This window comes from Heterodontus francisci, chromosome 12 (genome assembly GCF_036365525.1).
Source record: "Heterodontus francisci isolate sHetFra1 chromosome 12, sHetFra1.hap1, whole genome shotgun sequence".
Taxonomy (NCBI): Eukaryota; Metazoa; Chordata; class Chondrichthyes; order Heterodontiformes; family Heterodontidae; genus Heterodontus; species Heterodontus francisci.
In genome coordinates this window covers 79,898,548-79,922,731 of record NC_090382.1, presented here as the reverse complement: position 1 = coordinate 79,922,731, position 24,184 = coordinate 79,898,548, and the positions used below count along the sequence as shown (strand labels likewise).

At 40.8% G+C, this 24,184-nt stretch overlaps 1 protein-coding gene across 1 annotated transcript; it reads right to left on the bottom strand.

The window, feature by feature from the left end:
• Positions 1–135: 135 nt before the first annotated feature.
• On the bottom strand, positions 136–23,719 carry LOC137375954 (serine/threonine-protein phosphatase 2A catalytic subunit alpha isoform). Its single transcript, XM_068043727.1, has 7 exons — positions 23,350–23,719; positions 9,037–9,246; positions 3,924–4,097; positions 3,424–3,513; positions 3,174–3,335; positions 1,973–2,091; positions 136–979 (listed from the first exon to the last, which is right to left on the bottom strand). Exons 1-7 carry the CDS (start codon positions 23,449–23,451, stop codon positions 907–909), a joined length of 930 nt encoding a protein of 309 aa, XP_067899828.1. The 5' UTR covers positions 23,452–23,719; the 3' UTR covers positions 136–906.
• Positions 23,720–24,184: the final 465 nt, after the last annotated feature.

Below are 24,184 nucleotides of genomic sequence, written 5' to 3'. Positions count from 1 at the left end.
TTACATAACTTCACATGGGATACTTCTGCACCATATTATGGATTTTCCTCCATTTCCAGTCACGTTTTATTGGGAAACTGAAGAGATGTGAGTGTGCCTGGTCAGTATGCTCTCAAATGTACAAACATAACCCTGTAGGAGTAATTTCAGTCTTTATTATTTTAACCTGGAGCCTTCAGTACACATACACTTTTATAAACTCAAATGTTAGTGTAGCCATTTTACATAAAGGCATTATGTCTTACATCCCAAATACAATTAAAATCTGAAGTATTTCAATTCTTAGGTCAAGTTTATTATGAAAAACAGCAAGTTAGCAGACCTCTGTCATGATTCTGTAAAGAGGAAAGAATGATTTGTTCCATACAACTAATCAGAGATGGACATTATGACAAAATAACTGGAAAAACAGCAGACAGAAATTAAATTAAACAGAATTCCCTGAAACAAGATTTCAGTACTCTCACAAATAAAGAGGCCTTTGTATTTTCAAATGTTCTTTTAAGCTCCATTGATTGTTTACTGCTATTTTTTTTTTATCTACAAGTCATGCTTAGTAACGCTATAGCTAAATGAAAAATTATCACGAGGTGCAGGTTTTAATGTTTACATCTTTATCTCTGCAATCTCTAGAAAAAGCAAAAGTAACTACAAACAGGCCTAGGCTCAAACCATGGCTCTCAACCCATAACTTTCACACATCAGCATGCATTGACGAACTGGTGCTCAAAAAGAACAATGTGATATTTGCAGACTGAGGCTTGTATTTATTATGGCACGTCTTTTGGTCCGTGAAAACAGCAGGTTTCTGAATGGTCGAGACACTTTGTAATTTGAAGTTACTGTTGCTCTTCCAATTTTGTCAGGCCAATTTTTAATTCATGGCAATACTGTACAAAGAAGACTTTACAGGAAGTAGTCTGGGGTGCGGCGGGTAACATGTGGTTCACCTCTACGAGGCGCTGGATCAAACTGCAGGCTATTGGAGTGGAAAAAAATAAATATGTTGTTCAAATCTGCAGTTTGAAAGCACAACTTAAAATCAATTGCTACATAAATTCTGATGCAAATGCTACTGCGACTGGTTACAGAACAGGACACAAATCTGGCCATCTGGCATTGACAGTTGAGATTAGGTTAGGAAACAAGCAAGTTTAGAAAACAAACTTGCCTCATCCCTAAAAGCAAGAGCTAAATATATATGTCAATAGATTTACTCTTAAAACTAACACAAGCAACTTCTAGTCATGCTGAAGGTTAAATTAAAAGTGCCACTGATCCAAGTCCTGAGAAAATATCCCTTTCAAGTCGGGAGATTGAGGTGCAGGGAAGAAGAGAAACCAGAGACTTGTTGGGGGGGGTGGGGGGGTGGGAAAGAGAGGCAGTGTTGGGCAGGCATAAAGCTGCAACATCAACATGGCTAGTGGGAGCAGTGCCGAGACAGGAGCAGCCAGCAAAGGGGCAAGTCAAAGCTGAAGTCTTGACCTTTACTGTGCATAAATAGTAAAATATTTTTGCCATAAATAAGTGAATGAGGAACAAGGGTACGGAGTTACAACTCACAGGAAAAGATAAACTGAAGTATTTCATACTGTAAAAAAACATATCTGCTTTCTAGCGCTATGCTTAGCATTAAAAATAATGATCCCATAACAAATTTAGGTCAACCACAAACAGAGAGCTAAAATGATTTGGAGAACTCATCACAAGAGTGTTATGGGGCTGAATTAACAGAATGAAAACTAGAAGATCGCTGATACACATTGGGTCAGCAATTTTCTCATTTCAAAATGGTATGTTTGTTCAGCTCTCATTAATCCTCTCACGCAACTTCCAATGATGCCAAAGCTTACTGTTTCATAGAAGTTCATTTTTAAAAAAGGTAAAATAAAAAACAATTTTACTGATTACTAGTGTCTTAATAAAACTTTTATAAATAGCAATATACAACATTTAAGTTTCAAATACTCACAAAGAGTATTTAAGGGTATCATCAAGTTCCATTATTGCAGCTTGATTTCCACAACGATAACAGTAGTTTGGAGCACTGAAGATGGTTACTACATTGCGGTCATGGCACCAGTTGTAACCCTATTAACAGAAATTCCATTATTAATATTCCGTAACAAAACTGATTCAGCGATTCAAGGGGTATTGCCTAATTCCAAACTACAACCTCAGTTTTTTTTTTTACATGCTCTTTGCATCTGATCATCTTCCCTCTCAATTGGGACAGAAGAATAAAATGCATTTTTGTACAAGGAGAAAAGTTGACCCACGCTGTGCTGGGGCAATCAACATTAAATCAGACAATAAGTTAAGGTGTTCAGTTGCAGCCAGACATGGAGAAAATGTTCCTAAAAGCAAAGTACTGCAGATGCTGGAAATCTGAAATAAAAGCAGGAAGTGCTGGAAATATTCAGGTCAGGCAGTATCTATGGAGAGAAAAGCAGAGTTAACATTTCAGGTCTGTGACCTTTCATCAGAACTGGAAAAGGTTGGAAAAGTATTAGGTTTTAAGCAAGTGAAGAGTGACGTGTAGTAATGGAAACTATTCATTTCAAATCAAAAGGGCACCATTTGATAGCTGATTAGATCGCATTTGGAGTACTGTGCCCAGTTTTTGTGCCCTCACGTGGCAGATGATAGTGGCCTTGGAAAGGTTCAGAGGAGAGCTAACAGGATGATTTCTAGCTTAAAGAACCTTAGTTACTCGGATGGGCTTAAGAGGTGATTCTATTTTCTCTAGAACAACAAAGATTTGGAGGCAACCGGATAGAGATTTCTAAAACAGCCGGCAGAGATACCGTTTGACAAATTGGGGAGGACTATGCAAAAGTAGGAACAGACCGGATGTTAGATGTAGTGAGCCTCTAGAATGCATTGTCAGCTGGTGCAGTGTATGTTAACTCTGCATGTCTTCAAGATGAAGCTGGAATGGGTGGCAATTGCAATGTTAAGAAGTGTCTAGTCATGATGCTCCAGCTACTACAAGTAGGAAGGCTTGATGGAACAACTGCTTTTATTCTATCCAGCATTTTCATATGTTAGTTGCGACAGGGTCATATTTCACTTCCTTAGGTTTTAAGCATACCACTTAATGTTATTTGTCTTTAATTAATGCAAGAGTGTACACTAGGTACAGACGTAAAGTATTAAAAAGTGCCTTTTACCTCCATTACCAGCTGGTGAGCTCGTGAGACCAATGTAAGGCCATTGGCATGGTTAAAAGTCTCAGAAATATCCTGACCAAAGGTGTAACCAGCACCTCTAGGAGAAATACCCCAACCTCCACGGTCATCTGGGTCTGACCATAGCAAATCACACATTGGACCCTGAAAATGCAGGAAGAAAAATTGTGACAACCAACATTTTCATTAAATATCCAGGCAGTAAATACTGCTAACAATTCAGAAAGCATACCTCATGTGGAACTTCCTGAAGACGATCAAGTGCTCGGATGTGATCCAGTGTATCTATAGAAGGAGAAAGGCCTCCATGGAGACAGAAAATCTAAGAAGAAAAGCAGAAGCACCATTTTTTAAAAAGACATGAGCCAGTCTGAAAGTGTACATTACCTCAGCATTCAGAAATTAATACTGCAACAGGTATGATTGATATAAACATATCTGTATACAAATAACTGTACTTTCAAAATCATGGCAATGGGTTTGTACATTGTGTGAACAGGAGGTAAGGGTATTGCACTATTGCAAGCAATCTTTTGGCATCTACTGTAAATAAACATACACGTTGACATTTGTGAATCACATTAGTTACGAGCTTATTTGATAATCTAATTTCATTTTTCTTTCACTTGTGAATGACCAATTTTAAGTCATAGGTCCTATAAAACACCAGTTACACAAATAGACTTCAGAGTCTGGCCCTGGGTTATGTACACATATTGAAAAGTTATTCACCTGGCCATCAACCAGGGCAGTGAGCGGAAGATAATCAAAGAGATCTGTAAAATATTTCCACACATTGGCATTTCCGTATTTCCTTAAACATTCGTCGTAGAAGCCATATACTTGTGTAATTTGTCTGCTTTCGTGATTCCCTCTAAGTATTGTGATACGTTCACGATAACGCACCTGAAACAAATCACCTGTACATTAGTGAAGTCACAGACATCAATGTCTAATCAGAAAATGGAATGCTATAATTCCTCACGGCTTAATATAGGCAAACGCTGAGTTCCTCTGCACCTGTTTCAAACTGATCTTCATATAGTAAAAAAATGCAGATTTTTTTCAAACCTACACAAATTAAGCAGATTTAATTCCCCAAGAAACCAATGCTATTCGCACTTAGCCATCCTAAATTGCTACATCCCACCTGAAATTTGACCTGCACTTTCGACTCAGCCCTAGGAAATTATTTTGATATAGTTTTAACCCGATCACCCATGTTCACTGACCTACATTGGCTCCCAGTGAAGCAATGTCTTGATTTTAAAATTCTCATCTTTTATTTTCAAATCCCTCCATGGCCTCACCCCTCCCTATTTCTGTAATCTCCTCCAGCCCCACAACCCTCCAAGATGTCTGCACTCTAATTCTGGCCTCGTGCGCATCTCTGATTTTAATTGCTCCACGATTGGTGGCTGTGCCTTCAATTGCCTCAGCCCCAACACCCTCCCGACACTTCTCCACCTCGCTTTCCTCCTTTAAGACACTCCTTAAAACCTACCCCTTTGACCAAGCTTTTGGTTACTTGACCTAATATGTCCTTTTGCGGCTTTGTTTTATAATGCTTTGAAGCACCTTGGAATGTTATTGTAACCATCATCGGCAAAAACAGCGCCATATTTTCTCAAGGTAGCCGAGATTAGAAAGCAGTAGTTCTATTTCGGTGACATACGGCATAAGTGTCATCTATAGCTTTTAAACTACACAGATATGGAAATCTAACTGCATTGATTTTTTTATTTAAAAAACTTTAGTGTTTCCCTACTGGTGCAATGCCAAATGAGACAGCTTCTAAGAAACTAGTTAAATCACCAAGTGAAGATTCTCAGATCCCAGTGTCACAATGAAATAGAATGCCAATGTAGTCACATTAAAACATCCGATGCAGAGGAGATATGTATTATATATCATCTTCTTTGGCCTCCTTGTCTCGGGAGACAATGGGTAAGCGCCGGGAGGTGGTCAGTGGTTTGTGCAGCAGCGTCTGGAGTGGCTATAAAGGCCAATATTAGAGTGACAGACTCTTCCACAGATGCTGCAGAAAAAATTGGTTGTCAGGGCTGTTACACAGTTGGCTCTCCCCTTGCACTTCTGTTTTTTTTCCTGCCAACTGCTAAGTCTCTTCGACTTGCCACACTTTAGCCCCGCCTTTATGGCTGCCCGCCAGCTCTGGCAATCGCTGGCAACTGACTCCCACGACTTGTGATCAAAGTTACAGGACTTCATGTCGCGTTTGCAGACGTCTTTAAAGCGGAGACATGGACTGCCGGTAGGTCTGATACCAGTGGTGAGCTTGCTGTACAATGTGTCCTTGGGGATCCTGCCATCTTCCATGTGGCTCACATGGCCAAGCCATCTCAGGCGCCGCTGACTCAGTAGTGTGTATAAGCTGGGGATGTTGGCCGCCTCGAGGACTTCTGTGTTGGAGACGCGGTCCTGCCACCTGATGCCAAGGATTCTCCACAGGCAGCGAAGATGGAATGAATTGAGATGTCGCTCTTGGCTGACATACATTGTCCAGGCCTCGCTGCCGTAGAGCAAGGTACTGAGGACACAAGCTTGATACACTCGGACTATTGTGTTCCGTGTCAGTGCGCCATTTTCCCACACTCTCTTGGCCAGTCTGTTGATTGCGCTTGTTGATTACTGCATCTAGAGACAGGTTACTGGTGATAGCTGAGCCTAGGTAGGTGAACTCTTGAACCACTTCCAGAGCGTGGTCGCCGATATTGATGGATGGAGCATTTCTGACGTCCTGTCCCATGATGTTCATTTGCTTGAGGCTGATGGTTAGGCCAAATTCGTTGCAGGCAGCCGCAAACCTGTCTATGAGACTCTGCAGACACTCTTCAGTGTGAGATGTTAATGCAGCATCGTCAGCAGAGGAGTTCCCTGATGAGAACTTTCGGTACTTTGGTCTTCGCTCTTAGATGGGCAAGGTTGAACAACCTGCCACCTGATCTTGTGTGGAGGAAAATTCCTTCTTCTGAAGACTTGAACGCGTGAGAGAGCAGCAGGGAGAAGATGATCCCAAACAGGGTAGGTGCGAGAACACAGCCCTGTTTCACGCCACTCAGGATAGGAAAGGGGTCTGGTGAGGTGCCGCTATGTTGAACTGTGCCTTTCATATTGTTGTGGAATGAGGTGATATTACTTAGTAGCTTTGGTGGACATCCAATCTTTTCTAGTAGTCTGAAGAGACCATGTCTGCTGATGAGGTCAAAGGCTTTGGTGAGATCAATGAAAGCAATGGAGAGGGGCATCTGTTGTTCGCGGCATTTCTCCTGTATCTGACGAAGGGAGAACAGCATGTCAATGGTCGATGTCTCTGCACGAAAGCCACACTGTGCCACAGGGTAGACACGCTCGGCCAGCTTCTGGAGCCTGTTTAAAGCGACTCGAGGGAAGACTTTCCCCACTATGCTGAGCAGAGAGATTCCACGGTAGTTGTTGCAGTCACCGCGGTCATCTTTGTTTTTATGGAGGGTGATGATATTGGCATCACGCATGTCCTGTGTCACGGCACAGGCAAAGCAGTTCGTAGAGTGCTGAGAGTATGGCAGGCTTAGCACTCTTGATTATTTCAGGGGTAATGCAGTCCTTCCCAGGGGCTTTTCCGCTGCTAGAGAATCAATGGCATCACTGAGTTCCGATTTTGTTGGCTGTACGTCCAGCTCATCCATGACTGGCAGAGACTGGGCTGCATTGAGGGCGGTCTCAGTGACATTTTCCCTGGAGTACAGTTCTAGGTAGTGCTCAACCCAGCGGTCCATTTGCTTGCATTAGTCAGTGATTGTGTCTCCTGATTTAGATTTGAGGGGGACGATCTTCTTGATGGTTGGCCCAAAAGCTCTCTTAATGCCATCATACATTCCTCTGATGTTTCCAGTGTCTGAGGCCAGCTGAATATGACTGCATAGGTGTTGCCAGTAGTCATTTGCGCAGCGCCTGGCTGTTCTTTGTGCAGCGCTTTTGGCTGTTTTAAGTGCTACAGATGTTAACTCACTGGGGGCTTTTTTTGTAGTTCAGCAGTGCAATGCGCTTAGCGGCTATGACAGGTTCCAGCTCTTCAAAATGAGATTGAAACCAGTCTGCATTCCGCTTCACACGTTTGCCATAGGTGGTCATGGCTGACTCATAGATGGCGTCTCTGATGTGGGCCCACTTGGTCCCTGCATCCCGTGGGAGTGTTTTGAAGGGCTTTTTCAAGTGAATTTAGAAACTTATGTAACAGCTGTGGATAAGAAATTCTGCTCGCGTTGATGTGCGGGTGGCCCTTCTGCTTGGAGTGATGCAGCTTTTTTGGTTTGAGTCTAACCTTGCTGCACACCAGGGAGTGGTCGGTGTCACAGTCCGCACTGTGGAAGCTGCGTGTGATTTGAACACTGTTTAAGGAGGCTCGCCTTGTGATGAGGTCTAGCTGGTGCCAACGACGTGATCTTGGGGGCCTCCAAGAAACCTGGTGACAGGGTTTAGTGTGAAAGAACGAGTTGGTGATGCAGAGGTTATGATAGGTACAGCTCAAGCAGTCTCTGTCCATTCTCATTCATCCTTCCAATGCCATAGCGCCCAAGGCAGGAGGGCCATGAGTCATGGTCGGCCCCAACCCTGGCATTAAAGTCCCCCAGCAGGAACAAATGTTCGGTATTGGGGATGCTACTAATGATATTATGGAGTTCCTCGTAGAACTGGTCTTCATCTTCAGCTGGGGAGCAGAGTGTTGGAGCATAGATGCTGAGTAGGTGTACTGGACCAGAGGCGGTGAGCAGTCGGATGGACAGTATGCGTTCTGAGCCATTTGAAGGTGGCTCTCTCATGCTGAGCCAAGAGTTTCTGATGGCGAAGCCCACTCCATTCTGTCTTGGTTCTTCAGGATCCCTACCCTGCCAGAAGAAGGTGTCGTCTTGCTCTGTTAAGAGATCCGCTCGCAGGGAGGCGTGTCTCCTGAAGTGCTGCAGTGTCCTCATTGAGTCTACTGAGCTTGTTGTTAATGATGGCGGTCTTCAGAGAATCGTTGATTTGTGCAAGGTCTTCCGACAGGACAGGACACACAGCTCTGACGTTCCAGCTTGCAAAACGAAGGGCTGGTACGTTCTTTCCGTTTTTCGTGCTGTTTGGTGCGGTGTTGCAGTCCGCTTTTCGGGCAACGACCCTGAGCTCCAAGCACCCATTGAAGCAGGTGGTCTGTGGCAGGACAGAACCTTATTGACCGGGGGCTGCCCGGTTTGAGGCGGGCGGTAGCTGTCCAATGAGGTGCAATGACCTCTCCCACCGACAAAGGCAACCCGTAACTACTGCCTTCCGTGTTCCTTCGGTCGCTGTGAGGCAACTATGGAGTGACCTCTCCATGGCGCATGCCTGGGCGAATGTATTATATATACACACATACATACATAGAGGGGTAGCACATTACATAGTATTTACAACACAAAGGCCATTCGACTCAACAGTTCCATATATCTTGTGTACAGCATAAATATGGCATGGAACTACTGGGCTGAATGGCCTGTTTGTGTTGTAAATACTATGTAATGTGCTATCCCTCCATGCCATACTGAAATAAGAACAGAGAAGACTGCCTGGATCACTACATACCCAAGAGCTCTACTTTACAAACTCAATGGAAAATATTAGAGCAGTGTTCTACAAATGCTTTAATTTAATGATGTAGCTACTAAAAATAGAAACCACAGACCACTATCCAAAATACTTACATTTCAAGATACTAGTTAGTACAAAATTTGCAGTACCAAATCTGCTATATCTTACAGAAAAGCAGACTTCATAGAATATCAGAAAATGTTAGAACTTTAACCCTTTATAAACAAAAGAATATCGATACCTTAAGAGCTACAAGGAGTGTAACTGTTTCAACTGAATAATAACCTCGGTCAACATAATCTCCCATAAAAAGATAATTTGTGTCCGGTGATTTGCCTCCAATTCTAAAAAGTTCCATAAGGTCATGAAATTGCCCATGGACATCCCCACAGACTGTGACAGGACATCGCACGTCCTGCACATTTGACTCTTTTGTCAAGATTTCTTTAGCCTAAACAAAAAAACAAGATTGAAGAAATTAGCTCAAAAGATATTGACACAACTAAATACAGCAATGCAGCTGCTGATTTTATCAATAGTCAGCATTGCAAGATAAAAAAAAAAGTGAGACGACATGACCAACATTAATTTTAAGGTTAAAGTATTTAAAGATACACTTTGTATTTTGAAGTTCTCATTCTCAATGGCAAGAAAAAAAATCCCATAACTAGAAAATCAGATTTTTTTTCACCATTAGGTGAAAAAAGTACTGAAGGAAATCTCAAAACATGCATGACCTTCAAATATTTGATAGTTCAATAAGCTTAATCAGTCTAACCCAACATGCATGAGTCTTAAAACACAATTCACAGAAATAGACATTGTACAATAACCTACTCAGGTGGCAAAAGTATAGATAATAGATATTTGTATCAACGGTCATTAGTACTGTTTACTCTCAACTGGCGAGTACCAAGTTAATTTTATTTTAAAAGAACTTATGTCACCATGCTGGTGTGCTATTCCGCTACACCATTCATTCGTATAAATTCCCAGTGCCTGCCATGCCTACTGGATGCTTGGCACTGCACTTTCCCTATAGATAGTAAGGGAACAATAGAGCTTCCCAACCAACAGCAGTTGCTTACAAAGTTACCATGGCAGAAGCCTGGAAAGCAAGCAACTTTCCACATCTCAGTTGAAGAGGAGATAAATAAATTAAAGCTAACCAGGAACCAACTAGTAGATCCTTTAAACAGAAATATGGATGCTGATTGCCAAGATTATGTACATCATTCTCTCAAACTTTAAAAAAAAATGATTTGCCAGATTCCCCTTCCCTCACCCATTTTACTTTCCAATTGAGGGTTCCTGGGCTTTTAAAGATATTGTAAATCCCATGACCTTCAAATATTTGATAATTCAATGAATTGCTAACCAGCATGAATATTTTTAGAGTGATAAAATTAGTCAAGAGATCCAGCATAAAGAGTGCCAACTCACGACTATTTTTAGGCTTCACTGCTGGCTAAAGCTGTTTAATACAAAATAATCATGATGTGAATATTTAGTTTATGACACCTATTGGACAGCTGATTTAATAGTTTGGGAATAAAATTTTTTATTTATTTCATCTTTTAAATCCCAAAACCATGTGCACACATTTTCAACAACTCCTACATCTCCATCACTAAAAGATGCAAACTGTGGCCTAGGGAAACTTTCTCATCACTGTTCAGACAAAATTATGCAGTAACACACTTCTCCCCTTTGGTTGTAGACTCATTACCAGTTGTCAGGAAATGTCCTACTATAAGCTAGCAGTACAACATAGCCACCAAAGATCCAAATTTATTTTAGAATGATTCATTGGTGGATTGGCATTTCTTGACTGATGCTTCAACAGATCGCCAGTAAACTAGTGGCTTTCTAGATTTTTGGTGTGAGGAAACCCCAGGAAAATTCCCACTCTAAGGGATCTCCTTTGTAAACTTTCAAAAGTTAGTTCCAAGTATCAAAAGGAAAACAGTCAATAATATTCAACAAAAATCGTAAATATAGAAATTATTGGAGGAGTTTAGAGGCAGGATAGAAAATGAGAAACTAGTTAGAAGGGAGGAAAGAGATGAGAACTAAGAGTGGTTCCTCAAAGCAGTGGTGAACTGGATAGTGGTATCCTGCAGGGTTTTGTTCTGCAACCACTTCTGTACATCAATGATGCATACATACATCTAGAGGAATTGGTGTCCAGATTTGCAAATAGCAGCAAATTAGGAAGCATACCAAATAATTGAATATAAAAGGAAACTAAATGGGGATATTGATATGATGGTGAAATGGGCAAAAAAGTGGCAGAGTACAATGTCAGTTAGCATGAAGTACTACGTTTTGGTAAGAAAATAAAAGTAATTATTATACTTTGACGAGGGAAAGACTGGATGATATGAAAGAGCAGAGAAATTTACGTACAAGGAATTAAAAATTTAAAAGAAATTAAAAGCAACACCTCAACTGGATAAGGTCATAAATAAGCAAATGTAATATTAGCTTTATCACAACAGATGTACAATATAAAAGCGGATATGTAATGGTGACTCTATATAAACTTTTTGTAAGACCCTAACTGGAATATTGAGTGTAGTTTTGGTCATCACCTTACAGGAAGAATGGTCAGCCAATAAATAGGGTATGGTGCAGATTCACTGGGATGTTGCCTAATATGACGAAATAGAAATTGAAAAAGTGGACTATTTTTGTTTAAGCAGGTGATTGTGGGGGTGGGGGGGGGGGGGGATTTGATAGAGGTGTTTAAAATAATAAAAGACGGTACAGAATAGATAAGAGGTACATTGGTTCCAGTGGTTGATGAGTCTAGAACAAGAGGACACAGACACAAGATTAAATGTGAAAAATTTCAGAAAGCAGGTCAGAAAGCGATGCGAGGCTCTGGAATGCACTACCAGAGTTAGTGACTTAGAGACCATGTCAATATTTAAGAATAGGTTAGATAGGTGGCTGAAGGAGATGGAAATAAAGGGAACGGAGCAGACGTATCGACTAAGGACTATTGCTTATGTTAAGGATGAACACCAAGAGAGATTTTTTGGGCTGAACAACCTGCTTTCGTGTTGTGATTTCTATGTAATGCACAGGACAGATGTGTTACACAGGAGTGCAAGGATCATCCAATAGTATGGTTAAAAATGCAATCCCATAAATCAGTCAATGGGGCTATGAAATCAACTGAAGTGCGACATCTGTAAACAAATGGCAATACACATTTTCAAGAACATCCAATGACATCAATATATTGCTGAATTTGAGACCAGCTGGCCCTCTGATCGATCCAGAAACACTAAACTCCCAAAAAGTTGGAAAATCCTATTCTATTATTCTTATTCACCTACACTAGTCAAGCAAGTATTACCAGTTTTTAGCTGTCACAAAATGAAATGTAGTACCTTTTTCAATGGAAGGATAAACCAGATTAGTCCCACCTTATTTGGCACAAAATGTGAACTGTCCGAACAAAATGGTCTAATTTGCCTTTCTAATTGTTTTTGACTGACTTAAAAGTCAAGTGCCATGGTCACGTCATTATTCAGTATTTTACAATTTTTCCAAACATTATGAATTTATAGCTTTGGGATACACTTTAGTTGGTTCAAAAAAAAAAGCACTACTGTGTGTATTTAGTTTGTGTGAAATTTTCAGAGTGATTCTGAACCACTAAGAATTTCTTTACCTCTAAATTTCCAAAAAGTCACACAATGGAACAGAATTTAGCTTTTTAGTCAAGATGGTCTGAGTGTTCTGATCTGGTTATGATATAGGTGTCCATACCATAACCTTTTTTCCATTAGACTCACCCTGTTCACAATGTCATGGGCCCAGAGCGTTGGAATGGGCTAAATTCTAAATTAGAACTGCATTTGCTGATTAAGATGTATGTAAATTAATGGAAACATTATTTAAAATGTATATGGCACATGAGCTCTATAGTATTAGTGTTCCATTAAAACAGCTTGGACAGTCCTGGGTTCACATCATTCAAGTTTGAAAAACCCTTTATATCAACCAATCTGTCTTCAATCATAAGACAGAACTCTTGGCATTTATTTGAGAACTGAGCTTTATAAAAAAAACACACACCAGCAGTTACAACGCAAGTGTATTCGTATTCTTAGTTTCTGTGGTGTGGTCAAAAGACCAATTATGGCAATCCGTAATTCAGCCTCAAAACTTGCCATTTACCTATTCTCTCGCAGTTGCTCAGAATCAGTAATGCCAAGTCAAAATAATTATATAACCAAGGAGCTAAACAGTAAAGCTACAAAAGTGGTTACTGTGAAATTAGCATCAATTACCTTTTACTTATGGCCCAGAAGGCGGCCATTCGGCCCAGCAAGTCCATGCCGGCTCTCCACAGAGCTATCCGGTCAGTCCCACTCCCCTGCTCTATCCCTGTAGCCCTGCAAGTCTATTTCCCTCAAGTGCCCATTCAAATTCCTCGACGTCATTGATTGTCTCTGCTTCAACCACCCTTATGGGCAGCAAGTTCCAGGTCATTACCACCCAGTGTAAAAAAAGTGCTTCCTCATACTTCCCCTGCATCTCTTATTCAAAACCTTCAATCTGTGTCCCCTAGCCCTTGTACCATTCATAAATGGGAACAGTTTTTCCTTCTCTAACTTATCTAAGCCTGTCATAATCTTACGCACATCTATTATATTTCCCCTCAATATTGTTTGTTCTAAGCAGAACAAACCCAGTTTTTCCAACCTAACTTTATAACTAAAATCCTCCAGCCTTGGAACCATTCTGGTGAATCTCCTCTGCACCCTAACAGGCTTCCAGAAGTCTGGTGAACAGCACTGGACACAGTACTTCAGTTGGGGCCTAACCAGAGCTTTATAAAGGTTCAACATAACTTCCCTACCGTTGTACTCAATTCCTATATTTATGAAGCCCAAAATTCAATATGCTTTTCGAACCACTCACTCAATATGTTCTGCCATCTTCAAAGAACGATGCATATGCAGCCTAGGTCCCGCTAGGACGGTGCCATTAAGTATATATTACCTCTCCCTATTCCTTTTGTCAAAATGCATCACCTCACACTTGTCAGTATTAAATTGCATCTGCCACCTGTCCACCCACTCTGCTAGCCTGTCTATGTCCTGTTGCAAGCAGTTCACATCATCCTCACTGTTTGCCACTACTCCAAGTTTGGTGTCATCAGCAAATTTTGAGATTTTACTCTGTATTCCAAGATCCAAGTCATTTATATATAGCAAAAAAACAGCAAGGTCCCAGCACAGACGTTTGGTGAACACGATTGTCCCTCAGTCTGAAAAACAACCAGTTACAATGACGCACTGTTTTCTGTCCTTAAGTCAATTTTTTATCCAATTGGATACTGACCCTCCTATTCAATGAGCCTCAATTTTGTTAACCAGCCTTCTATAGGTACCTTATCAAATGCTTTCTCAAAAACCACCGCATTCACTTCAACCTTCTCTGTTACTTCATCAAAAAATTCAATTACATTAGTCAAGCCTGATCTGCCTTTTACAAATGCATGCTGGCTCTCCTTAATTAAATTGAGCCTCTCCAAGTGTCTGTTGATATTTTCCGATTGTTTCCAAAACCTATCCACTGATGATGTTAAAACTAACTGGCTTGTAATTGCGAGGACTGTCTTCATACCTTTTCTTGAATAAAAGTGTCATATTTGTCACTCTCCAATCCTCTGGCATCTCCTCCGTATCCAGGGAAGATTGCAAGATTTTAGCCAATTATTCAATGCAGCCCACAGCTCAATTATATTGATTAGTTTTTAAAAAGCAAGCACTCAGTATATAAGCAACACTGGTAAGATCACATTCATTGTCCATCCTTATACAAGTGTCTTTCTGGGCCACCATGGAGAACATCAGTAAGTCAAACACATAGTGTGAAGTGATGTCACATGTAGGTCTGAAGCTGCTGAGTTTTCACTAATTCAGTGTCATCTGTTACACCTAATGAATGAACAGATTTAGACAGATCAAAGCTATCTCAAATCTTGTTTAAAAACACAAGCAACAGGATTGTTCCATACCACTCAAAATCTTAACATTTGCAGCATTTAACCACAGACCAAATAACTTCTGTGTACACATGCAGAGAATCCAGGTGTTTAGTGTCATACGGTTTGCTGCTGAATACATAGCTTGACTTGTCGAGATATTAAGTCCTTCAGAAGAACTGTATTACATTGGATCACTACACCACTGTAGCAAAGATACTAACTAGCTTGCACAGCAATTTCAAATTTTTTTTAATTTGTTGATGGAATGGGGCATCGCTGGCTAGGCCAACATTTATTGCCCATCCCTAATTGCCCTTGAGAAGGTGGTGGTGAGCTGCCTTCTTGAACCGCTGCAGTCCCTGGGGTGTAGGTACATCAACAGTGCTGTTAGGAAGGGAGTTCCAGGATTTTGACCCAGCGACAGTGAAGGAACTGCGATACAGTTCCAAGGATGGTGTGTGGCTTGGAGGGGAACGCAGGTGGTGGTGTTCCCATGCATCTGCTTCCCTTGTCCTTCTAGATGGTAGAGGTTGCGGGTTTGTCGAAGGAACCTTGGCGAGTTGCTGAAGTGCATCTTTCAGATGGTACACACTGTTGCCACTGTGCGTCGATGATGGAGGGAGTTAATGTTGAAGGTGGTGGATGGGGTGCCAATCAAGTAAGCTGCCTTGTCCTGGATGGTGTCGAGCTTCCTGAGTGTTGTTGGAGCTGCACCCATCCAGGCAAGTGGAGAGTATTCCATCAAATTCCTGACTTGTGCCCTGTAGATGGCAGATAGGCTTTGGGGAGACAGGCGGTGAGTTATTCGCCGAGGCAACCCCAGCCTCTGACCTGCTCTTGTAACCACAGCATTTATGCGGCTCGCCCAGTTCAGTTTCTGGTCAATGGTGACCCCCAGGACATTGATAGTGGGGGATTCAGTGGTGGTGATGCCATTGAACATCAAGGGGAAATGGTTAGATTCTCTCTTGTCTGAGATGGTCACTGCCTGGCACTTGTATGGCACAAATGTTACGCGGCATAAGCTCAAAAACTCAGCTTGGAAACCAAATAGGTCTACTAGGTTTCTATATTCCAAAATAAGAGCTAGCTCAGCTAGGATTGAATCAGGAAACATTTATCTCAGCAGCTTTCCAAAGTATTGTGTATACTGAATCAACAGTAATTTTAAAAACTGAGTTCAACAGATTTTTGTTAGACAAGGATTTGGAGAAAAGTCAGATGTTACAGATTGGCCATGACCTAATAGAATAGTGGAACAGACTCATGGGGGTGAATAGTCTACTCCTGTTCTTATGTTCCTCAGTCTTTCTTTGCTCAAGTCAGCAACATTGTCAAATCCAGTTTTTTAAAAACATGACAGCCATACAAGTAGAGTGCTTAATACAGTAAACCAAGGAGGGAAGTGTTTTAAGGGCTTTCTATTAGTAGGATATGTAAAAATGCAGTATCTATTTTCCTGGAAAATGTTGAACATTGTGAAATTACTGCTTAGAAAGTAGCACAGATCCAGGAGTTGTAACAGGTATCAAACTGAAGCTGGTGGCTATCCACTAATAAAAAGCGATCCCTTGCACTAGTCAAGCCACGTTCAATACCATTCCTCGTCTTTTCCTCCAAACAAAACAAAGGCTTCCTGCCCTGCTTCCCAAGTAAACATCTATTAGTGGAAAGAAAGATGGATGCAAGAGAAAATCTAGCAATTCAGTCCACTTATGTTAAAAAAGCCATAAGCATGACTAAATACTTATTTCAGTTTAAATATTAACCTTATGGTTAGATTTTAAAATGACACTAAAACCTCAAAATTCCAGTGATTCAAAGAAGATATTTCTTTGAAGTTGATGAAACTAGGCAATTTCTCGACAGATTAAACAGAATAGAAAATTCTCTTTAATCAGATCATTTCTTTAGAAAATGTGGTCTTCAAACAAATGGAAATCAGTAATTAACAAAAATAAGTGGTTGCATAGTGCATTGATAAGTGTGGCTATGCGACAAGCTCCCAATTTTAGGAAGACTTCTTGAAACATACATAACATTAGCATGAACCTGACCCAGCAAAGGTAGAAATATAGACCCACAGACATTTTATCACAGTCATTTAACTTGTTTGGTCCCTAGCAAACACACTTGCATCCATCCAAGCAGTTCAATATAGTCCATCCATAAGCAGCCAGCTAAAAGTTTCCTCTGACCCCAGTGCACTCAATTTGGATTTGAGGTAACTTGATATTGCTGCATTCAAATATTTAACTCCATTTATTCCTTTATTAGGAGACGATGGATAAAGAATTTATGAACAGCACCTCATCAAGCCTCTCAGGACAGCCAAAGCAATTTGCATCTGCTGAATTACTTTTTGAAATCCAGTTTAATATATGTGAAAACATAACTGCCAATTTGCACACTTCGTAGTCTGAGATAGAAAAGGCATCGGCTTAATGTCTCATCCAAAAGGTGGTACTTCTATTGCTCCACCAATCCCTTAAGTATTAGGCCTTGATTCTGTATGCAAGTCAGAATGGGGCATGAAACCTTGTTACGACCAGGTGAAAAAGGTGTCTGGGGTGCCTCTCAGCCGTCACCTGGTTTTACTGTAATAGGGCTTAATTTTAAACACACTGTTTTTAGCTCCTCCTTGGTGAATCCTTGTTCACCGCTTTTCAATTATAAGACAAAGAAACCAGCACAAACAGGTTTTCTTAGATTTAAAGAAAAGTTGAAATTTATTAAACTTGAACTTAAACTCTAGTTCAGTTGACGTCTACACATACATGACGCACCCACTCTAGCATGCATACGCGATACACACATGCAAATAGAGACAGAAAAGAGAAGAAAAAATAAAGTGGAAAAGTTTAAGGCAATATCGGAAGAGTTTTTGTTAGGGTTCTTCGAGCTCACTGTAGAGTCCTTGATTGTAGGTAGATCTTGCTTTTTGTTGGGGCTTAGTATTCTTCTTAAACTTTGTTTGCTGTAGGAGACTTTTCTCCCTTGGGGTTCATGTGTCTTCAGTGGATTTGGAGTTCCGTGATAAAGAGATGGGAGCAGACAGACAGGTTGTGGCAAGCCAGCCAGGAGGGGTCTTCTCAGTCCAGGAGCAAACAGACAGTGAGTTCAAACGGTTTGGACAATTCAGAAAAACCCAGGATGCCAAGCAGATTAGTCATGTGACTAACTGGTCTGACCACATCTTGGCTCTGTAGATTGTATCATCTTAGCAGGGCCTGGAATTCACTTCCCTGTCTGGTGCTCAAAGTCCATTGTAGATTAAATGAATAAGGGCAGTAACCTCTCTTGTCCCTAGTGGTCTGTAAATGTCTTCCAGCCAAGTGTCTGGCAGCCCTTCTAACAGGCCTTCTCTTCCCAGCAACACTTTGAAATTTAACGTGCCTCATTCTTGGCAGGTGGGGGCCTGCACGACAAACCTTAACAATGAACCCTCTAATTTATTTTCTGTATTGTACAGTTGATTCGTTTAAGTGCGTGGGCCATTTCATTTTTTTTTTGCATGGCCGTGCTCACACAGTAACATAAAGGGGCTGACTTGCATGTAGCCGCTCAGCTTAGAGGGAACATTGCCCCAATCCTACTGTCAACTGAGCCAAACCAACACTTAAGACTTAGGAACATAAAAGACTTAAAGCTGTATGAATTTTATTACTTCTCCCCTTACTGAGAAGTGTGTTTTTTGGGGGGATGGGGCAACTGTAGGAAAAAATTAAGCACATCAGCAGTCCAAAAAACTCCTTTAATTTGTACTCATGGAAATAGCAATGAATTAAACTCATTAAACACACATTCAAATAAAACCATTTTTTTTTTAGTTTAAGTCCATTCTCAGATGTGGGAGTTTTTGGCAAAGCTGTCACTCATTGTCAGCCCACAATTGCCCTAAACAAATGCTGGTAGACTGCCATCTTTGAACTGTTGCAGTTATAAAGCTTTGACAGGTCACTTCAGAGGAAAGCTAAAAGCCAACCACATTTGTGTAAGAGTGAAATAATATATAGGCCACACAATGTGAGGGCAGTAGGTTTCTTTCCCTAAGGAATATTACTGAACAAGTTGGGTTTTCAAGACAATCTGATAGATTTATTAAACTGATACCAGTTTTTAAAAAAAAATTCAGATTCTAAAATTTCCATGGGTTTTGAACACTCATTTTCTGGATTACTAACCCAGTAAGATAACTATGACACCACTATTTCCCAATGTCATAATTTGACACTAAAAACAGAACAGTAGAGTTTGGCCTTTTGTCCAAGGAAAAATTTGATTCCTCTGTCCTTTGAGCTTTGAAGTTTGCAGGGTTATATGCTGGAAAGCACTTCACCTTGGCTCAACATTAGACAAAGAGCAAGCAATAGACATTCCCTGGTTCTTCCTCCTCCCCTCTCCAGTCATGAGACATGCCACTTAATAATTGGTCCTAAACCACACACTACTTATTACACCTTTACAGTAACAAAAGCCTCAGCTCTAACAATTATTATATCTTTACAGATAAAAATTATCTGAAGGAAAATGTCATCTCTCCATGTTCTCAGCAGAAAAAGCACTAGCAACCAAATGAAGGCTGACATTTTTCCTCTCTGACAGATAACACCAGCTCAACTCAAATCTTAAGCCTATGTAAAAGGCAGGCCATTTCACGATATTAAAATTGCATTCAAACACAGATTCTATGATCAAAATAAAAACTATACCCAGCCAATTTTAAAATTTCAAGCTTTAGGGTGACAGCAAAATTTGTTTTAATTAAAAAAAACTCAGTTTCTATGGTAGTCTGCAGTTTGAAGCTAAAGGGTCTTAACCATTACTTTCAAGGTTTCTGGATGCTTTCCCTACTTTAAAATTTCCAAATTTCTATTTGATGACTTAGTCTATCAAAACTCAGTCCTCTAATACCCCAACACTTCTTTTCTACCTCACTGAGCAGATGTTTCTAAACATTTAGCACTCTTGGAATAAAGTTCTTTCCAAAACTGTATCAATAGTAACTTCATTGTTGACATAGATGCCACTAAATTCGAATCCTTTAGATTACTTTGAAGTGATAATCTGCATTTACTTTACCAATACAATATGCAATACATTTTGATAGCCTTCCTTAATTAGGATCTTGACTATAAAGCCATTGGTTTCTTCATACTGCATTATAAAAACACAAGCATAACTCTTATAGACGCTGTTTGGTCAAATATACAAACACAGTATTTGCTTGTTTTTTGAAGAACATTACAGTGGTTTAACATGTCAACTGGCATGTCTATTATCCCAAGTCCCTTTCAAAGTCTCATGTTAAATCTTTACATTAAAAATCTCCTCTAATCTATCCAACCCATCCACTCTTTGCTGACAATTTCACTCCACCTTCAACTTCCTTAGGATTGAATGCTCAGTGCATATATCCTCCATTCCTCTCAATACAATGGCTCAATCCCTGAATCTTTCCATCAAGTGTTCCTTAGATCTCCATCAAACAATCTTGGTCTTGCTAACTACCTATACCCTGAATGAAACACCCACATTCCCATGCAAAAGTTGCCTTAGAAAAAATTTGATTCATCTTTCATGATGAAGCATGTTTTTCTTTTTAATAACTCAAAAAGCACAAGCTGATGCCAGCAGCCTGACAATATTGCTCCCTTCCCTAGTTGAGGAATATCAAAGCAATTTGTCAATCCTCATCAGCAATCAAGTTAACAGCCAAAACAGACCAGGAATTGAAGATAGGGCCAGCTCATCTAAATGACCCAATAACATACATGCAGTGAATTTAACTACAGGTTGTTTAAATCTAGACCATAAAATTAAAACCAAGTTTACAAATAAAAAGTATTCTTAGTGTATAAGACCAATAATGCATAGGTACTACATTGCTGGAATGTAGCTCTGATTCCCAAGATGAGCTTCTAACTTCATATTTGCACCATCACTAGGACCACCTACTTTCACCTCCAAAACACTGCCCAAGTTCACCCATCTCAGCTCATCTGCTGCTGAAACCATCATTAATGCCTTTGGTACCCCTAGATTTGACTGTTCCAACGCACTCCTGGCTGGTCTCCTACATTCTACCCGATGTAAACTTGAGGCCATCCAAAACTCTGCTGCCCGTGTCTTAACTCAAACCAATTCCCGTTCACCTATCACCCCGTGTTCACTTATCTACATTGGTTTCCAGTCGAGCAACCCGTCTTGATTTTAAAATTCTCATCCTTGTTTTCAAACACCCCTCACCAATGGCGTGGCTTCTCCCCATCTCTGTAATCCTCCAGCCCCACAATCCTCCGAGATAGCTGCGCTCATTTAATTCCAGCCTTTTCAGCATCCCCAATTTTAATCGTTCCACCACTGATGGCCATGCCTTCAGTTGCCTAGGCCCGAACTCTGGAATTCCTTCCCTAAACCTCTCTGCCTCTTGACCTGGCTTTCCACCTTAAAACACCCCTTAACACCTAGCTCTCTGATCAAGCCTTTCGTCATTTGACCTAATATCTTATGATGTGGCTAGGTGTCAAATTTTGTTTTATAATGCTCCTGTGAAGAGCCTTGGGACGTTTTATTACATTGAAAGTGCTATAGAAGTTGCTGCTGTTGTTTTTGTTTAGATTGTTGTATTCCAAATCTCGGCCATGTGGATAAAGCTGTGTAAAAGGCCAGTCGAGTGGTATTGGAGGGTCATCCACCAGCCTCTTAATTGCAAGTTGATGCGTGAGCTGAGGAGAAAAAGGATGGTCTTGGCTGAACAGCAACAACATGAAGAAATTTCACTATTTTAATCAGAAGAAATTACATTTGGAGTTATTGGCAACAAAATGTTCTACCAGCACAGCCACTCTTGATACATTTCACCACAATAATAACAATGCCCCAACCCAAAAAGACAATTAAAAATATACTTCCAGGACAAAACTGACTCTGATACTAAATGGTCAAACCTCTCCCCGAGTTTGCCAAGATCAAATAGGTCAGAATTAATTCTGGCACAGTTTTTGAATACACTACATGTGCACATGGAAAAAATATGTACTTCAAAGGCATCAAAATGCAAAGCCACATCACCAAGGCACATTCAACCAACTTGTTACACAAAAACCCTCAATATTGTTTAAATGGTTCAACAAAAATCTTGAGAATACAAAACTACCAGTTACATGATGTGATTAATATTTGGATTCTTGAGGCTGCCTATCACATCCTGAATTTAGAATTCAATAGAAATGACAGCTCGTGCCAGAAATTGTATTATTTTCTGGTCAAATGTTAGTTCTTTTTAATAAATAAATAAGATGGCAGGTATATCCTGTCAATGGGCTATTAAAAAAGCATGATGGATCTTGCTGAAATGTGCTAATATACAAAAAGCTGGCGTTAATAGTTTTCAAGTAAAGCTATGAGGAAACAGGACAATGCACTGAAAATGCAAGCATGTGCATTCCATTCTTCAATGACGTCAATGTGTTTTTAAAATACACACCTCCCTGTATACCAAGCACTGTTGCTTAATGATATAACGTCAAAGCGCTAGGATGCAACCATTGATAACTGAATGAACAGCATTCAGTGCCAAAATTACCTACGCCCAAGTAATAAATTTGCATACCTAAAACTCCAAAGAACCAAGTGTGGTATGAAAATGGTTAAGCCATTAGAACAAAATAACCTATTTCAGCACAAATATACAATATCTGGTGCTAAGATTAATATTTTAATAAGCCCTACAAGTACTTCACCATAATTTATACGGCAAAAGGCCATTTTCTTTCCTTTCAGCCGTGCAATCCATTCTAGATGCTTTATGTGATATCTGATCATTTGGTTAGGCAATAAGATTTGCTGAGTGCCCGTTCACTTCCTCCTCTCCCGGTTACGTATTCAAAATAATAAACAATCATACATTTTCCGTAATGTACACAAAAAAAATCTAGATTAACTAATGAGTAAACAAGACACTGGTGCCGAATTTACGAGCTGTCCCAATATACATTACAATTTTCAGGATCACGAAGTGAAAGGCAAAGATGATAAAACACCCATTCCAAAATGTTATAGTATATTGTGCACAGGATGCAGTTATATAGTGGGAAATGAAATCCGGTGTTTGGCTATGTTGATTTGGGTTGGTGGCTGGGGGGAATTATATTTGAAGCTATTATCTCAGACTGGAATGGATTTATTTGCTCACTGCGCCTGGTTCCAGCAGCTGGAAGCGCAGCGCCGGAAGGCGCCATTTTAGGTGCGTTACTGAAAGATTTTAGTTTCTGTAGCAAACAAATGTCGGTTTCCCGGTCCTGAAAATCGCAGTAAATAAACAAATACTCTCAACCCTTCAGTGGATCGATCGTTTACAATCCTCGACTAAGGAACGGGGGAACCCTTCTTGAAAAGCCGGTTTAGCTTTAAATCAGAGTCGGCCGACATTTTCCGACAAGACTAGGCCGCCCGGTTTGGGGGAGGGGGTGAACACTACTCATCGAGCCACAGCCGCTTGTATAAAGAGGTTAAGCCAACGCCGGCTCACAGCCTCACCTTCTCACATAGCGTCTTCACTTGGCTCTCCGTCAGCTGCTTGCAGTCGTTGAGCTGCTCAATCCACTGGTCCAGCTCCTTGGTGAACGCCTTCTCATCCATCGCTCGCTTTACCCGATCACCGCTGGAGCACCGACACACACAGGACGGCAGACGCGGATATATCAAGGAACAATTTCCCCCTTTTTCCCTTTATTTAAAAAAATATAAATAACTTTAAAAAAAAACAAAAGCCCAGCGGTTGAAAGGCTAAGTGAATGTGTTGCTGTTGAGCCGGTGCGGCGAGCTGGCGTTGGGATCCGATCCCAGTCCCGCTCCTCCTCCCTCCCTCCGGCTCTGTGTCCCACAAAATGGCCGCCAGCCTGCAGTGATCTCCGCGCAGCCGCACTGCCGCCTCCCCTTCCCCTGGTTTCCGGTTTCCAGATCGAAGCGGAGCGCACTTCACAGGAGCTCCCGTTCTCGATGCGGCGGCGCAGGCGCTGCAGCATCACTGCTTGTGGCCACTAAACTTTCCTCGTCCCCACCACATCCAACTGATATAAAAGATGACTAGTGCAGTTTTAGTTTATGAATGCTGCACTTTATTGACAACGAATTCGAAAGGTTTCATTTCTAGGTGAAGTCCTTAGAGGGAGTTAGTTTGGGGTGCATTCATTTGCACAGCAAAGCGAAAGTCTCACTTCAAAATTCAGGAGGGAGCCTCACGCTGCTTGTGGCTCATAACTATTTGACTGCTCAAAGGCTACCTTTGGAACTTCTGGAGACTTAAGCAACCTAGAGTTAAGTTCAATAATTACATAGAAAGAACATTGTCACTTCTGCTTTCTAAATATTT